The sequence below is a fragment of the Podarcis vaucheri genome (genome assembly GCF_965113315.1).
Source record: "Podarcis vaucheri genome assembly, chromosome: 6".
Taxonomy (NCBI): Eukaryota; Metazoa; Chordata; class Lepidosauria; order Squamata; family Lacertidae; genus Podarcis; species Podarcis vaucheri.
The window spans coordinates 96,813,756-96,828,951 of NC_138764.1; the positions used below are offsets into that span (position 1 = coordinate 96,813,756).

Consider the following 15,196-nt stretch of genomic DNA (forward strand, 5'->3'; position numbering starts at 1 on the left):
CGAGCGGCAAAACCCGGAAGTGGTACCTCTGGCGTTCTGTTACTTCCAGGTTGCCTCGGAGCGTAACCTGAAAACGCTCAACCCAAAGCTACTTCAACCTGAGGTATGACTGTAAATAGAAATACTTAAGTAACTGACCAATTGCATCACATATATCTCAGTTCTGGCCCCCCCAACATAAAGCCTTCCCCCCCAGTGGCGTAGCGTGGGTTCTCAGCACCCGGGGCAAGGCAAGTTATTTGCGCCCCCTAACCCGTGGATTTTAGCACTCGAGTCTCTTCCGCGCCCCCCCCAGATGTTGCGCCAGGTGCACCCCCCACGCTACTCCACTGCTCCCACCACAAGTCTTCAGGACAGCCATCCGAAGGCTGGCGCGGGGAGAAGGTCTCTCCACCCCACCGCCAGGCTTCGGAGCAGCCTTCCGAAGCCTGGCGGTGGGCGGAGGTCTCTCCGCCCCACCGCCAGGCTTTGGAGGAGCCTTCCGAAGGCTGGCGGTGGGGCGGAGAGACCTCCTCCCGCCGCCAGGCTTTGGAGCAGCCTTCCGAAGGCTGGCAGTGGGGCGGAGAGCCCTCCTCCCGCCGCCAGGCTTCGGAGCAGCCTTCCGAAGCCTGGTGGTGGGGCGGAGAGCCCTCCTCCCCGCCGCCAGCCTTCGGAGCATCCTTCCGAAGCCTGGCGGCGGGAGGAGGTCTCTCCGCCCCACCGCCAGGCTTCGGAGCAGCCTTCCGAAGGCTGGCGGCGGGAGGAGGTCTCTCCGCCCCACCGCCAGGCTTCGGAGCAGCCTTCCGAAGGCTGGCGGCGGGAGGAGGTCTCTCCGCCCCACCGCCAGCCTTTGGAGGAGGTCCGAGGACAGTGGGGAAGACGCGCTGCGCTTCCCCGCTGTCCCGGAGATTTCCCTATGGACTTTCGTCTTGCGAAGGGCCGGCCAAACGCCCCCCCCAATGTTGCGCCCGGTGCGGCCGGCACCCCTGGCACCCCCCACGCTACGCCACTGTTCCCCCCCCCCATGAATCCTGGCTACGCCTATCAGCAAATTTGCATTATATACATGTTTACTACTAGAAAAAAGGCAAACATATTTTTTTTGGATTGGAAATACATTGCTTGTGTTTTTTGGGAAATTCCTAGTTGCAGATATTTTTGTCCTCTAGACTTTAAACCATGAAGCAGTGGTTCTTGTCACCTGCCAAACATAGTGGTTGTCAGGGTCTGTCTTGTTCCTCCCTCTGCTCTTCTCTCCCCCCCCGCCCCATATTCCATTGACTATTTCTTCGTGAGACTATTTCTGTAAATAAAAGTTTACATGTAAAAAAGCAACTCTTACTGTAGTTGTTGACATAAGTAATTATGCTTCAGGGAATTCAGAGGGGGACATAACCATACCAGTCCACATATTGTTTGTAAAGATCCACTTTGGTGGATGGGAGATTGCCTGCTCTTGATGTGGTTACACTCCCTTTTATGTCGAATGTTTTGGTTATTTTGGATGAATACAAAGTCAACTTACTACAAGCCAAAGGATTGCTAATAAACGGCTTTTGGGCATGTTTGTTACTCCAGAGTCCTAGGCATGTCTACTCAGAAGTAGGTACTCAGAAGTTGAGGTTAATGAGTCTTACTCCAGTAAAGAGTGTAGTTTGCAGCCATAAAAGCAGCATCAAGGAATTGTCTCTGACTTTCAGTAAATTTGCTTCCATTTCAACTTACGTAATTCTGGCAGTCGCCAACAAATTCCACCACACTTATTGCCAGCAGGCGGCTCTGTTAATTGTATTCATCTCCTAAAATAAGTGAGCCACTGATCTTGCTCTGCTTCAAGAACCTACGAATGACATGTAACCTTATTTTACACTCTTGGCAGCATTGTAGGTTGCATTAGGTGTTAGATTCCTCGAGCCAGTGGAATTTTAATTGCTATCAACACTAACAATAATTCTTTTCACAGAACACTAGAATAAAGTTCAAGTTTTAAGGATAGGTTGTAGTTCCATAAAATGTTATATAGTGTCTTGCTTTGTTTTATCTTGTAATACTTAACACCAACTGTTACAAGGTAGGTCAGTATTATGTCAAAAGAGACAATGCACGTATTTTTGTAGACCAAGAAAATCTTTTAAAAAAACGATTAAATCATCAAATTACAGATTGGAAGTGGGGATCTGAGGGACCAGTTTACCTAATGTCATCTAGTAAGTTTCTGGTAAAGTTGAGATTGATTGATAGCCTCAGCATTTAGCCACCAGCTGCATCAAATACTTTATTAGTTCATCTCCTTGAAAGCTAAATAAATAAATCCCTGTCCCACCATGAGTTAAAGTTAAAACCAGTTATGAGGTTTGGAGGGAAAGGTGTAATTAATTCTAAACTTGTATAGTGCTTCAGAATGGAGCATTCTGAGCAGTTTGCAATACATGAAATAATAACAGACATCAAATCTACCATAATTTATAGAATAGATAATAAACAGTCTCCTTGGTTGATTTTGATTAACAGGAACAGATGTGGGTATATATGAGAGGTGGGTCAAATTCTGTAGGGCCAGGTTGCACAAATCAAATAATTCAGAGGATCATTTCTGCACAAAGTCATCACAAAGGAATAGAAGGCATGCAGGGTCATCACCAGCTCTGCTCAGAAGCCATAGCGGAGCGGATGCAGGGCTACTCCATAGGTGGGGCTAAGAGACCAGCAGCCGTTGTCGCATATTATCCATGAATTTTTCCACCCCATCTTGTCATTGGCAGAACTTGTAACTAAGAATTTATACCTGTGTACCTAATTTCTTTCTTTACTTATCAATCCATTTCCTTTCTTTATCATGGTTTTTTTTAATTGCTGGGAAGGACTTTTCATGTCTTTAAAAAAAAATGGTTCTGGAAGTCTTTTTGGCTAAAGAGTGGGCTACCTTTTTCTGATACTGTCTCTGTCACAACCTAAAAGACTCCCATGATAATGCTTTTTAGGAGAACACTACTGTTCTCACAGGGACGCGGGTGGCGCTGTGGGTTAAACCACAGAGCCTAGGACTTGCCAATCAGGAGGTCGGCAGTTCGAATCTGTGTGACGGGGTGAACTCCCGTTGCTTGGTCCCTGCTCCTGCCAACTTAGCAGTTTGAAAGTACATCAAAGTGCAAGTAGATAAATAGGTACCGCTCCGACGGGATGGTAAATGGCGTTTCCGTGCGCTGCTCTGGTTTGCCAGAAGTGGCTTAGTCATGCTGGCTACATGACCCAGAAGCTGTATGCCGGCTCCCTCGGCCAATAAAGCGAGATGAGCGCCGCAACCCCAGAGTCGGTCACAACTGGACCCTAATGGTCAGGGGTCCCTTTACCTTTACCTTACAGTTCTCATGGTTCTGTACTTTTTGCATTCTCCCCTAACAGACCTTCTCCTTGACTCTGAAAACAGCCCTTCATACAACCTTTCCACACTTTTGTTTCTCTGTTACAGGTAGCAGCCATTTTAGGTGTGCCTGATATGTGCACAACCGCACAAACACACATTGCGCCAAACTCGGAAGTGACCCAAAAATGTCTCAAAAGGGGGCAGAACGGGGTGTTTGCAAGCTTTTCCAATGGTGTTTCAAATATACGCGATTTCACTTTTCATGAGGCTCAGTTTTATGTTGTGGCAGCTCTTCCTAATATTGCCTATAAGGGAATGGCATTGTGTATAAAAGCAAGCAGGGAGGCACCCAGTTGCTTATGGAACACATTTTGTGCTTGAGTTTCTAGGTGGAGATTAGTTTCTACCTGGTTTCTAACTGGTTGGAGCTATTACTGAGGAGATGAGTTAATCTTTGATGGTTGACTCACTAAACATTTCAGGTCAAGTGTCTCTAGATCCTGGTTTGTTTGTTGCATGAGGCAACCATGAGAGATATGGAAGCTTCTATTTATTTATTTTGTTACGTTGAATTCATTTATTTGACACCTCTCCTTTGCTTTTATACACAATTCTGTTCGTGTCTTTCTGTGTACCAACTGCACAATATTAGCTAAGCCCTAGCTGTGCTTTGAGAACTCTGATATAAACTGATCAGTTACTATATATATATTGACCAAACTGCGGGAGGCAGTGGAAGACAGGAGTGCCTGGCGTGCTCTGGTCCATGGGGTCACGAAGAGTCCTAAACGACTAAACAACATATATGAGAGAATGAGATGGTCCATGAGGCTAAGATCTATTAACTCAAGTGAAATGCCACTCTGACTTTTTTTATAGGGCATTGTTCCCCTAGTGCCATCTTATGGCTGGCACCGTAATTCACCAGTGATTCCTCTTAACATCAGATTGCTGAGTTGTACCATTTAGTTCTGGCTTACGATTTAGGAATAAAATGGCATTGAACGGGGATGTAGAGGAGCCATGTATATAAGATGGAAGATGATGATTAAATAGCTAGTAATTGACCAGATATTTGTGGGGTTGTAGTTAATAACAACCCCACATGAGTTGGCATGTGGTATTACAGGTTGATACAATTCTGTACAATGCTTGAAGGTCTGAGTTAGCTTTTGAGTGCCATGTTTCAAGAAGGACCTTTCAAGTTGAGAAAGACTTCAGAGTTAAAATACTACTTAAGGGTTGGGGTCATAATTTGTCAAAGTAGTGGAGCATCGGCTTTGAATGCTGAAGGTCCTAGGTTCAGTCCTTGGCATTTCCAGGTAGGGCTGGGGAAAGACTTCCATTTGAAAGCCTGGAGAGTGTGCTGCATAGGCAGACTGACAAGACTGAAGTAGTTTGCAAAGGCTCTGACTTGGTATAATGCAGCGTCCTATGTCTAAAAAGCTGTGTAACATGAAAAAGCTGATTAAACTGAGTGTGTTTGGCCTACAGAACTGGAAAGCCTTAGGGGTCCTATCAATATGAACCTAATCTGTAAGAATTGGAAAGGAGAGAAAATTCCGACTAAACTGGGGTGGCAAAGTAAACTGCTAGAATACGCCAAGTTGGCAAAAATGACATAGAAACTGAGAGGTCACATCGATCAAACATTTATTAGAAAATGGGACATGTACAAAAATATCTTAAGGACTATTGTAATAATATGACTTCTGTGGTATGATGGATAATTATAAGAGAATATATTACTGATGAAAATTAACAAAAGAAAATGAAAACAAACAATGCCCTAGATAGATTAAGTGGTGGCAAGATGGGGTGATGGGAAGTCGTTAGAAATGCAAGAAGAACTTATTGTGATACGATGAAACAAATATTACCATTTTCTTTTCTTTTTTCTGGAAAAATCTTTTGTTTGTTGTTTCCTTTTAATTTCAATAAAGCATTTCAAAAAATCAATAGAACCTTGGTATTGGTTATTGTGAGGGGTAGCTGTAGCCAGTGTTAGAAACTCAAGTATATAACCTATATAGCCAAATGGCACCATACCTTTTTTTTTTTTTTTTGTTTCCTGTTATGCCACATTTTTCAAGGCTAGATCCTTCTGTTGGTGACTTGTAGGCTTCTACATATTTTGCATTCCAAATGTATTGCATTATAATTAGTAGAAGGCATATTGTGTGTGGAAGATTTTAACATTTTATCTGTTGAAAAATATTTCTCTTCAGTGTGTTGTGACTTGAGACAAACAGCCTATGAAGGATTCACCTTTCACTGCGGTGATTCTTCTATATGGTTTCCTTCTTAGTTGCCCTGTTCTAAAGATTCCTGGTTTGATTTTCTATGATTCAGCCTCCATCTTACTGACCTGCTTACCTGACACTTATGTAAATGGTTACGTGTAAAAAGGGCGGCCTTATTCCTTTTGTATTCTGACGCAGGCTGTAGTTTGCCTCTGGGATTTCAAGGAGGTGGAGATTAGTCAGGAGGAGCTAGGTTTATTTTACAGGATGTGGAAGAGGAAGAAGACATCTAAAAACAAATTTGCTAGTAAGTCACCTTTTCTCTCTTTCTCTTATGGTGAAGTTCATCCATTCTTAAAAACTATTAAACTTTTCTTGTATCTTTGTATTATGGAGTTAAGGAGTTAAATAATGTCCTCCTAGTCCTGGTTGATAAGCCTCTCAAGAAACAAAACTGTTTCTGCTCTGTTTTCTCTATCTAGTCTCCCAAAATATTCCTGAAGAGGTGTAACAATAGTGCCAACTTAAGATAAGTAGCAGTGCTCTTTCCTAAGTAGGCCCAGCTAGTGCTTTGGGAATTGCAAGTGACCAGCATTTTCCAGTTTGCATATTCCATGGATTCAGATTTTTTTTTTTTTAATGTGATGTCTGTATGTGTTTCTTTTTTAAAAAAATCTGCTCTAAGGTTTCTATCTATGAAATAGCCTGACTTTTTCATCATGCTCACAGTCTTTCCTCACTGTTTTGTGTACATGCCATACATTTAAAACGCACACTCTTCAAATCCTGGGACCTGTAGTTTGTTGACGGTGCTGAGGATTTTATATTTGTGAAAGGTATGCCATAGTGCCAAAAATTATTCGGGGGTAAAATGTGCTTAAGTATATGGTGTGTACATACCTTTCTTTTTTACAGTTCAGTATAAGTCAGCTTTGGAATTAAAACCTTCAACAAAATGAAAAACAAACTGTAATATCCAAAGTTTGTTTTTGAAATTTGGGCTCTATCCTGCTTTGGTGTAAAAATAACTCATCTTGGCTAAGTCGGTAGTTATTGGTAACTGGCATTTTGTCTGATTATTTTCAGTTAGCTAAGTTTATGTAGCTGCTGCCAATTTACTCATTCATCTTGAGCTCACCTGATTAGAGCATGAGTGTAGCCAGGATTTATTTGGGGGGTGGGGCAGAACTGAGTTATCTGTGATGCATTTGGTCAAGTATTTTTATTTATTTGATTTGGGGGGCAGTTTCCCCCCCGCCTCCCTTGGCTATGCCCATGGACTAGAGTTTTGGTATGAAATATGTTTACCAACTTTTAAATTGAAGTGTGGATGCATTATACATAGTAATAACTAAATAAATATCTGATAATGTGGGCGCTAGTTTACAAAAGTTTATTATGGTAGCACTGTCAATGGTGGTTGCCAGGCTTTGAGGCCAGTGTATTAAATGTCTGTATATTTATTTAGTTATTATTATGTATAATAATAATACTCTAGTTTACAAAATTTATAATCATACATCTTCCTGGACCAGCTCCATAGAATAGGAATTGGGGGCACTGTGCTATAGTGAATCTGGTCCAGGTCCAGAGAGTAGCATTAGGAGAGTTCTTTTTGCTGCCCCCACCCCCCGGTAATTATGTCATGGGGTCCTGCAAAGCACTATTTTATCTCCAGTGCTAATTAATGTCTATATAGTATATAGTCATTAGGTGTTTTAGGGCAAGATGCTATCAGTATGCTGGTGACACTCTTGATTTGTTTCACTATAACATCTGAATCAGGAGAGGCCGCTTGACCATTACAGTGGTACCTTGGGTTAAGAACTTAATTCGTTCGGAGGTCCATTCTTAACCTGAAACTGTTCTTAACCTGAGGTACCACTTTAGCTAAGGGGCCTCCTGCTGCCGCCATGCTGCCACCACATGATTTCTGTTTTCATCCTGAAGGAAAGTTCTTAACCTGAGGTACTATTTCTGGGTTAGCAGAGTCTGTAACCTGAAGTGTCTGTAACCCAAGGTACCACTGTACCTGAGATGCAGTGGTGGGATGGGTGAGGGGGAAATAAGCCTAGCTTGAATCCTGGAGGCACTGTGGACAAGTAGTTCCTATGTCTGAAAAACTGGTCAATTTGTTGTTTTGGGTGGGCTTGCATTCTCCCTGAAGGAGCAGGCATGCTTCGGCGTGCTTCAGAATCTAGCTATGTCACTGGAGACCCAAGTAACCAGTGGCTAGAAGTGCTTTTTACCAGCTGTGCTTGGTACAATAACTTCAGCCTTTCCAGGACCGGGAGGGCATGGCCACAGTAGTTCAGGAACCTGGTGACTTCAAGATTGAATTACTGCAGTGCACTTTCTGTGGAGCTTCCCTTATGCTACACCTGGAAACTACAGTTAATACAGGATGGTGCAGCGCAATTGCTGACAAGAGTGAGACCCAATCAGCATATATCACCTCTGCTCCTGAGAGCTGTACCACTTGCTGATTTGTTACCAGATCAAGTTCAGAGTGGTAACTGTTGGTATGTAGGTATTCCTAATGGCTTAGGAACCGTATACTTGTGTGTTCACCTTACCCAATATGTGCCCAGTTGACTGCTTTCATCTGCAGAGCTGGTGCTGTTACAGCTGCCACATAATACTCATTCCACAGTTCAAAGAAAGTATGGCAGCACCTACACTTTGAAATTTCCTGCCATCGGGCAGGTGCCTTCGCTATACTCTTCCCAGTGCCTGGTTTTTCGTTAGGCAAACTTTTTGGAAACTTTTTGTTTAGGAAAACCTATCCAGAAACATATACAGTCATTTTTGAATATTTTTTACTGTTAATTTTAGTTATTTTCAAATGTTTTAAATTGGGTTTTTTATAATTTTAATATTTTTTGTAAACCACTTAGAAGTTTTACTGTAATCAAGCAGTGTATAAATTTTCTAAAATAAAAATGAAATAATAGGTGGAAGGGTGGGCATATAATGCTCAGGTCCAGTTAAATGTCAGCATGGTTTAAGAAGGCATGTTCAGTGTAGGTGGGACAATGTGGATTTTTGTGGGAATATTTTTAAACTCCTTTCTCCAGCACAATAGGAGGTAAAGGGCAAACTTGTGCCTGTGGATGACCCTTGCCATATTAAATTTGTTAGATTTTTAGGTGCCACAAGACTGTTGTTGCAACAGAATAACACACCTACCCTTCTAGAAGTTTTATTAAAAGGATATTTGACAACATTGCGCCAATTTTTTATGATGCCCAGGATCTAAAGTCCTAGTAAAAGCTTACAGATCATTCTTACAGCTCTTTCTTAGTTGTTTGATCCTATCTTCACAAGCATGTACAGCTTTTAACATTTCTTCTTAACTTTGTATCTTGTTTGAATCGGCAGTTAAAGACTTGCTATTGTTTTGTACAGCACATTTGAGAGTGCCTCTCATGTGTTTGACACATGTGCTAAAAGTAGCTCTTCAGATTAATCACCCAAGCTCCCCATGAACACTACTATTATTGTTCCCAAATTAGGTGTTATGACACCTTGGGATCTGATTATCATTAGGTAATTACACTTATGGGAATGCTCTGATTCAGCAGTGTGGATTAATGAGTGACATCACCTTTAGCAGTTACACCAAGAAATAATAGAACAGGATCACACCACCTGTTACCTCTGTTTCCTCTGTTTCAGTATACGGTTATTTTCCCTCTTGTAAGTTAAATAGAGGTGAAGGAAAAGGAAAAAGTAAGCTTTGTGATCCTGAAGTAACAAGACAAATATAAAAAAACACTTTTTTAAAAAAATCAGTATTCAGACAATATTTTGTCGGTTAGATCCATCTTTAGTATTGATATTGTCAAGAGTAGGGCCCTGGTTCCATTATCTTAACCGGCTACCACCAGCATATATGACACACACTAAAAAAGGAAGATAGACCTTTAAATTTTATTTTACCCATGTAGTACGTGTTGCTTTATGCTTTATCTTTGTTTTTTGAACTGCATTCTAGGGAACTCTAGATTTCTCAGAAGCTTACTCAAGTTCCTCACAGAACATCCGAAGCAGTGGACAATCATCCCTGAAAGACAGCTTTCCCATTTCTCACAATCTTCCCCTACAATGGCCAATCACAGCAAAGTGCTATATAGCCTGTGATACACTTTGAGTTTACACACATAGAGTGATGAGGTTGAATAGGCCTCTGATCATCATTCAGTGTGAACTGATTCTGCATGCTTAAACATGCCTCAGAACTTAGGTGGCCAGACTGGGGGTGTGGGGAGACAATAGATATTGAGAAGGTATAATTTCAGCAGGTGCAGCCTTTCTTCTTTTTCATCTGGCCACCCTGCCCAGAATCCATTGTAATGCAAGGAGTTCTTGCCAATCAACTCTGTGTGAAATGATTCCTTGAAAGAGGGCAGTTTGAAAACCTATTTTATAATCTTAGTAATTCATTGTGTAGAATCAGTGGGTTGTGCTTCTGATGGGGTCTGAAACATGTTATCTCTAGTGTGTGGCTGCCTTTCTTTTTTTGCTAAATGGAGCCCCTTTTAGGTGGCTAGACCCAAGTAACAACACACAAAGTGAAAACCAGTTCAAGCCTAGTCAGATACTACATTTGATTGTATTGGTTTTCCTTGTGGCTCTAGCTAATGCAAACTACATGGATAGGTTAGTAATGTCAACCACCTGCCCCATTTCTTTAAAACATGTGGAACATCACACAATATATTATTTATTGACCCTGGGCAAACAACCCAGTACTGTGTTAACTACCAATAGTTTACGTCCTTACTTCCGACCTGATCCTACTTCTTCAGCATGGAAAATTTGGCTCCTTACGATTTCATTAACAGATTATTCTGCCCTGTGGTCAGTAGAAGATGTTGAATGTGTTTTTTTATTAGGTTGCTCCTAATCTTGGGTGCGGGTGGCGCTGTGGTCTAAACCACAGAGACTAGGGCTTGCCGATCGGAAGGTCAGCAGTTTGAATCCCCGCGACGGGGTGAGCTCCCGTTGTTCGGTCCCAGCTTCCCACCTAGCAGTTCAAAAGCATGTCAAGTGCAAGTAGATAAATAGGTACTGCTCTGGCGGGAAGGTAAACAGCATTTCCGTGCGCTGCTCTGGTTCACCAGAAGCGGCTTAGTCATGCTGGCCACATGACCCGGAAGGTTTTCTGTGGACAAACACCGGTTCCCTCGGCCTATAGAGTGAGATGAACGCGCAACCCCAGAGTCGTCCACGACCGGACCTAATGGTCAGGGGTACCTTTACCTTTACCTTTAATCTTGGGTACTGATGTAGTTGTATTGGCACCAAACATAATGGCATGTATCATTTCTTCATTGAAGTATCATAGCTTCCACTTACTGTGCTCATTGTCTCAGATAAATATCTTATCCCTTCTTGTAAGCAGGAAAAAAGTAGGATGTTGAAAGAGCAAATCCTGGGCCTATCAAATCATTGCAGAGTAAATGGAGTTCCTGTTGACTTTCAGCAGGATACCAATCACCACTGGCTTTTATAGGAGTTGGCCTATAATTTAGAGCAAATTACTGTGTATAATCTGAATCCCAAATCTGTTTTTTGCAAAGGCTGGTAAGGTTGTTTGTGGTCTTTTTAAAACAACAACAACAGGGAAATGAGGGCAAATCAATATGTGATTTTTGTGGCAACCTTTACAGTATGTTTGTTCTCTCTTTCCCACAATACGTGGTTGTAGATTTCTAACCCAAATCATCAGTTGCTATAGGAGTTGAAGACTAATGCTACCTTTTCCAATGCCTAAATGATAGTGCACATAGCAAATCTCAACATTCTTACTCATGGGTTAACCTTCAGTGTCATAATATTTATGTAAGACTGTGATGTTGCATTGATGAAACAGTTAACACATGCTTTACCAAGCTTTTAGCTGCTGTCTCTTGAGATGCAGCTGCTCGTTTTTTGTAACAAACAAATACAGTACATATTGGGCCGAATATAAGCCACCCTTGAACATAGGCCACAACTGTAAAATGAGATATCTTAAATGAAAGCTTCTCTACACAGTTAGAGGCTGCACTAAGGTTTTTAGAAGCCAGATTTTTATTGGGGGTGGTGGCATTTATTCAGACCAATACAAGGTTGTTGTTTTTAAAATAAAGTCATTAGGGAGCTTTACACCTTACATTTAAAATGTGCACCTAAAAATACAAGACATGAATGTGCTCTGTGTGTTCTGTGATGTGTATGTTGTATAGGCATACACAGGGGCGCTGACTTATAAAAAATATTGGGGGGGGCCCATACCGGGGTCGTGGGGGAGGGAGAACGCAAGAAGCAGCGCGAGCCTCTGAGAGAACGCAAGACCCAACGCAGCTGCTGCTCCTGCCTCAAGGCAGCGGGTTGGCCGGGTAGGCGTTGGTTCCTTGCTTGAGCAGGACTCCCGTGCCTGCCCGCCTCCCTCCAGGTAGACCGGGTAGGAACCTGGCCCTTTTTATAGAAGCGACAGGCGGGCGGCAGGCAGGCAGCATGGCCGTCTCCTGCCTGCCTGCCTGCCTGCCTGCCTGCTTCCAGGTAGACCGGGTAAGAACCTGTACCTTCGTATAGAAGCGCCAGGCGGCCGCAGGCAGGCAGGAAGGAAGGCAGCAGGCCAGGGTGCGTGGACGTCCCATGCCTGCCTGCCTGCCTGCCTTCTTCCAGGTAGACCGGGTAAGAACCTGGACCTTGGTATAGAAGGCAGGCTTGCAGGCAGGCAGGCAGGCGGCTGCTGCTGCTGTTCGGTCGGCGGCTCCTTTGCTTTGCTTGCTGCCGCCCAGGCCCCGGGAGCCACAGAGCCAGCGCCGCCTGAGGAGGAATATCCAGCCCATTCAGAGACGCTGCTGCTTCTCTCTCTCTCTCTCTCTCTCTCTCTCTCGTTGTTGTTCCGTTCGGATTCCCCCTCCCACCCGGCGCCGGCGGCTCCTCTGGCGCGTCCTGGCAGCAGCGGCGGCGGCGGCAGCAGCTCCTCCTGCAAAACACTTTTCCCTCTCCCTCGGTGTGTTTGTATTTGCGTGTGCGTGCGCGCGGTGAGCGAGTGCACCTCCTGCCTCTCTCTCCCTCTCTCTCTCCCCGCTGTGCAATCTCCTCGGGACTCTCCAGTCCTTTTGATGTCGCCGCGGCCGCAGCGCTGGCCCGCCAGACTTTACACGGTTTGTGCACTAATAATTTTCTTAAATTATTGGGGGGGCAGAGCCCCTCCAATCGAATTTTTGAGGGGGCTCGGGCCCCCTCAGGCCCCATGGAGTCGGCGCCTATGGGCATACACATCAAGAATCTGCAGTTGGCTGTAGTTTTTTTAGTTGACTGTACACCTTTAAAGAGTGAACTTCATTTTTCTATCATGGAATGGAATGGCCCTTAGAAGCTGCAGCAATCCTACACAAGAAGAAGAAAGGAGCACACAGTGAGTGTGTGATACTTTCTGTGTGACCAGCTAATGTTCAGTTGAATTACAACCTGCCTGGATTTGATAGAGAGATCAGTACATTAATCAAAACGATGGAAGAACTTGAAAAGGACATTTTAGAAAAAGTTGATTACGGGGTATATTTTAATCTTTATTATTGTCCAGATTTCTCAAGAAGTGTTCTGCTGAATTTTTGTGTTGGTTTCTGTGGTTGGATCTCTCTACCAATGCTGAATAGGTTTGTAATTCTGTTGACATGGGTAGTGTTTAGAACCTCTATAGGCTTTGTTTCAAACCCACCCTACGTTATGAGTTGATGTATAAAGTCAGTGGGGAGGTATATTTCCTATTCTTGTGGTTCTTAACTATGGAACTTGCAGCATCTACTATGCCCTGCATATCCAACCTTCAAATCATTTTATGCTCAACTAGTGTGCTGTAAAGAGCCATGACATTTTTATTCTAGCAAGGTAAAGGTATGACCAAAGTATCTTCTGGTCACTTAAGAGTGCTACATAATACACTTCTATCACACTTTTCTATCACACATCTACTTCTGCTTCATTGACTATGCAAAAGCCTTTGACTGTGTTGACCACAGCAAACTATGGCAAGTTCTTAAAGAAATGGGAGTGCCTGATCACCTCATCTGTCTCCTGAGAAATCTCTATGTGGGACAAGAAGCTACAGTTAGAACTGGATATGGAACAACTGATTGGTTCCAAATTGGGAAAGGAGTACGGCAAGGCTGTATATTGTCTCCCTGCTTATTTAACTTATATGCAGAATTCATCATGCGAAAGGCTGGGCTGGATGAATCCCAAGCCGGAATTAAGATTGCCGGAAGAAATATCAACAACCTCAGATATGCAGATGACACAACCTTGATGGCAGAAAGTGAAGAGGAATTAAAGGACCTTTTAATGAGGGTGAAAGAGGAGAGCGCAAAATATGGTCTGAAGCTCAACATCAAAAAACCGAAGATCATGGCCACTGGGCCCATCACCTCCTGGCAAATAGAAGGGGAAGAAATGGAGGCAGTGAGAGATTTTACTTTCTTGGGCTCCATGATCAGTGCAGATGGTGACAGCAGTCACGAAATTAAAAGACGCCTGCTCCTTGGGAGAAAGGCGATGGCAAACCTAGACAACATCTTAAAAAGCAGAGACATCACCTTGCCAACAAAGGTCCGTATAGTAAAAGCCATGGTTTTCCCAGTAGTGATGTATGGAAGTGAGAGCTGGACCATAAAGAAGGCTGATCGCCGAAGAATTGATGCTTTTGAATTATGGTGCTGGAGGAGACTCTTGAGAGTCCCATGGACTGCAAGAAGATCAAACCTCTCCATTCTGAAGGAAATCAGCCCTGAGCGCTCACTGGAAGGACAGATCGTGAAGCTGAGGCTCCAATACGTTGGCCACCTCATGAGAAGAGAAGACTCCCTGGAAAAGACCCTGATGTTGGGAAAGATGGAGGGCACAAGGAGAAGGGGACAACAGAGAATGAGATGGTTGGATGGTGTTCTTGAAGCTACCAGCATGAGTTTGATCAAACTGCGGGAGGCAGTGGAGGACAGAAGTGCCTGGCGTGCTCTGGTCCATGGGGTCACGAAGAGTCGGACACGACTAAACGACTAAACAACAACAACAACATCACACTTTTCCAGTGGCTGCTCTTCTTGCCTATTAAACTGTATTAGCATATATCTATAGTTCAGTTTTCCAAATTCATCATTGAAAGCTTGTATAGGTTGCTCACTTGTGGATTTCTTGGGGTGGTAGATTGGCCCAGAAACTGCATCCTGAAAACATGCTTTCCTGACATCCACTAGTGAGGAAAGTCATTCCTTAGTTCTATACTAATGGAAAGCACATGCATGTCTTCTCACTTTTTGGTAGCACACAGGACACTAGTCATGCTGGAACTTTAGCAGTGCACACTGCATTTGTGCTGCCTGGATTCCAGGCTTCCACTGTGCTTGCAGATATATCAGTCAGCCTAGACTGGCTTCTTAATAGATCACTGCCTATGTTGACTATCACTGCAGTGACAACTTTGACTTACGCTTCTCTGCCAGATGAGTGAATGAAAGAATTACACGAGTACATGAGTCTGCTTATTTGTCTGTTTAGTAGTGAATGCCTGTATCTGTTGCCAGATTCTCTCCAGGTAAAATGCTAGAAGGGTCAA

General features: G+C 43.5%; 1 protein-coding gene across 3 annotated transcripts in view; it reads left to right on the forward strand.

Annotated features, from left to right (window-relative positions):
• The window catches only part of OSBPL2 (oxysterol binding protein like 2), an 81,294-nt gene that overhangs the window by 38,851 nt on the left and 27,247 nt on the right, over positions 1-15,196 (forward strand). Inside the window, exon 1 of one of the 3 annotated variants that reach the window (XM_082226216.1) lies at positions 5,768-5,893. The exons of the other annotated variants lie outside the window; for them this stretch is intronic. Within the exon in view, the coding sequence (XP_082082342.1) occupies positions 5,854-5,893 (40 nt within the window). The 5' untranslated portion in view covers positions 5,768-5,853. Of the gene's footprint in view, positions 1-5,767; positions 5,894-15,196 lie in introns of those variants that run through there. 3 annotated transcript variants of the gene reach the window in all.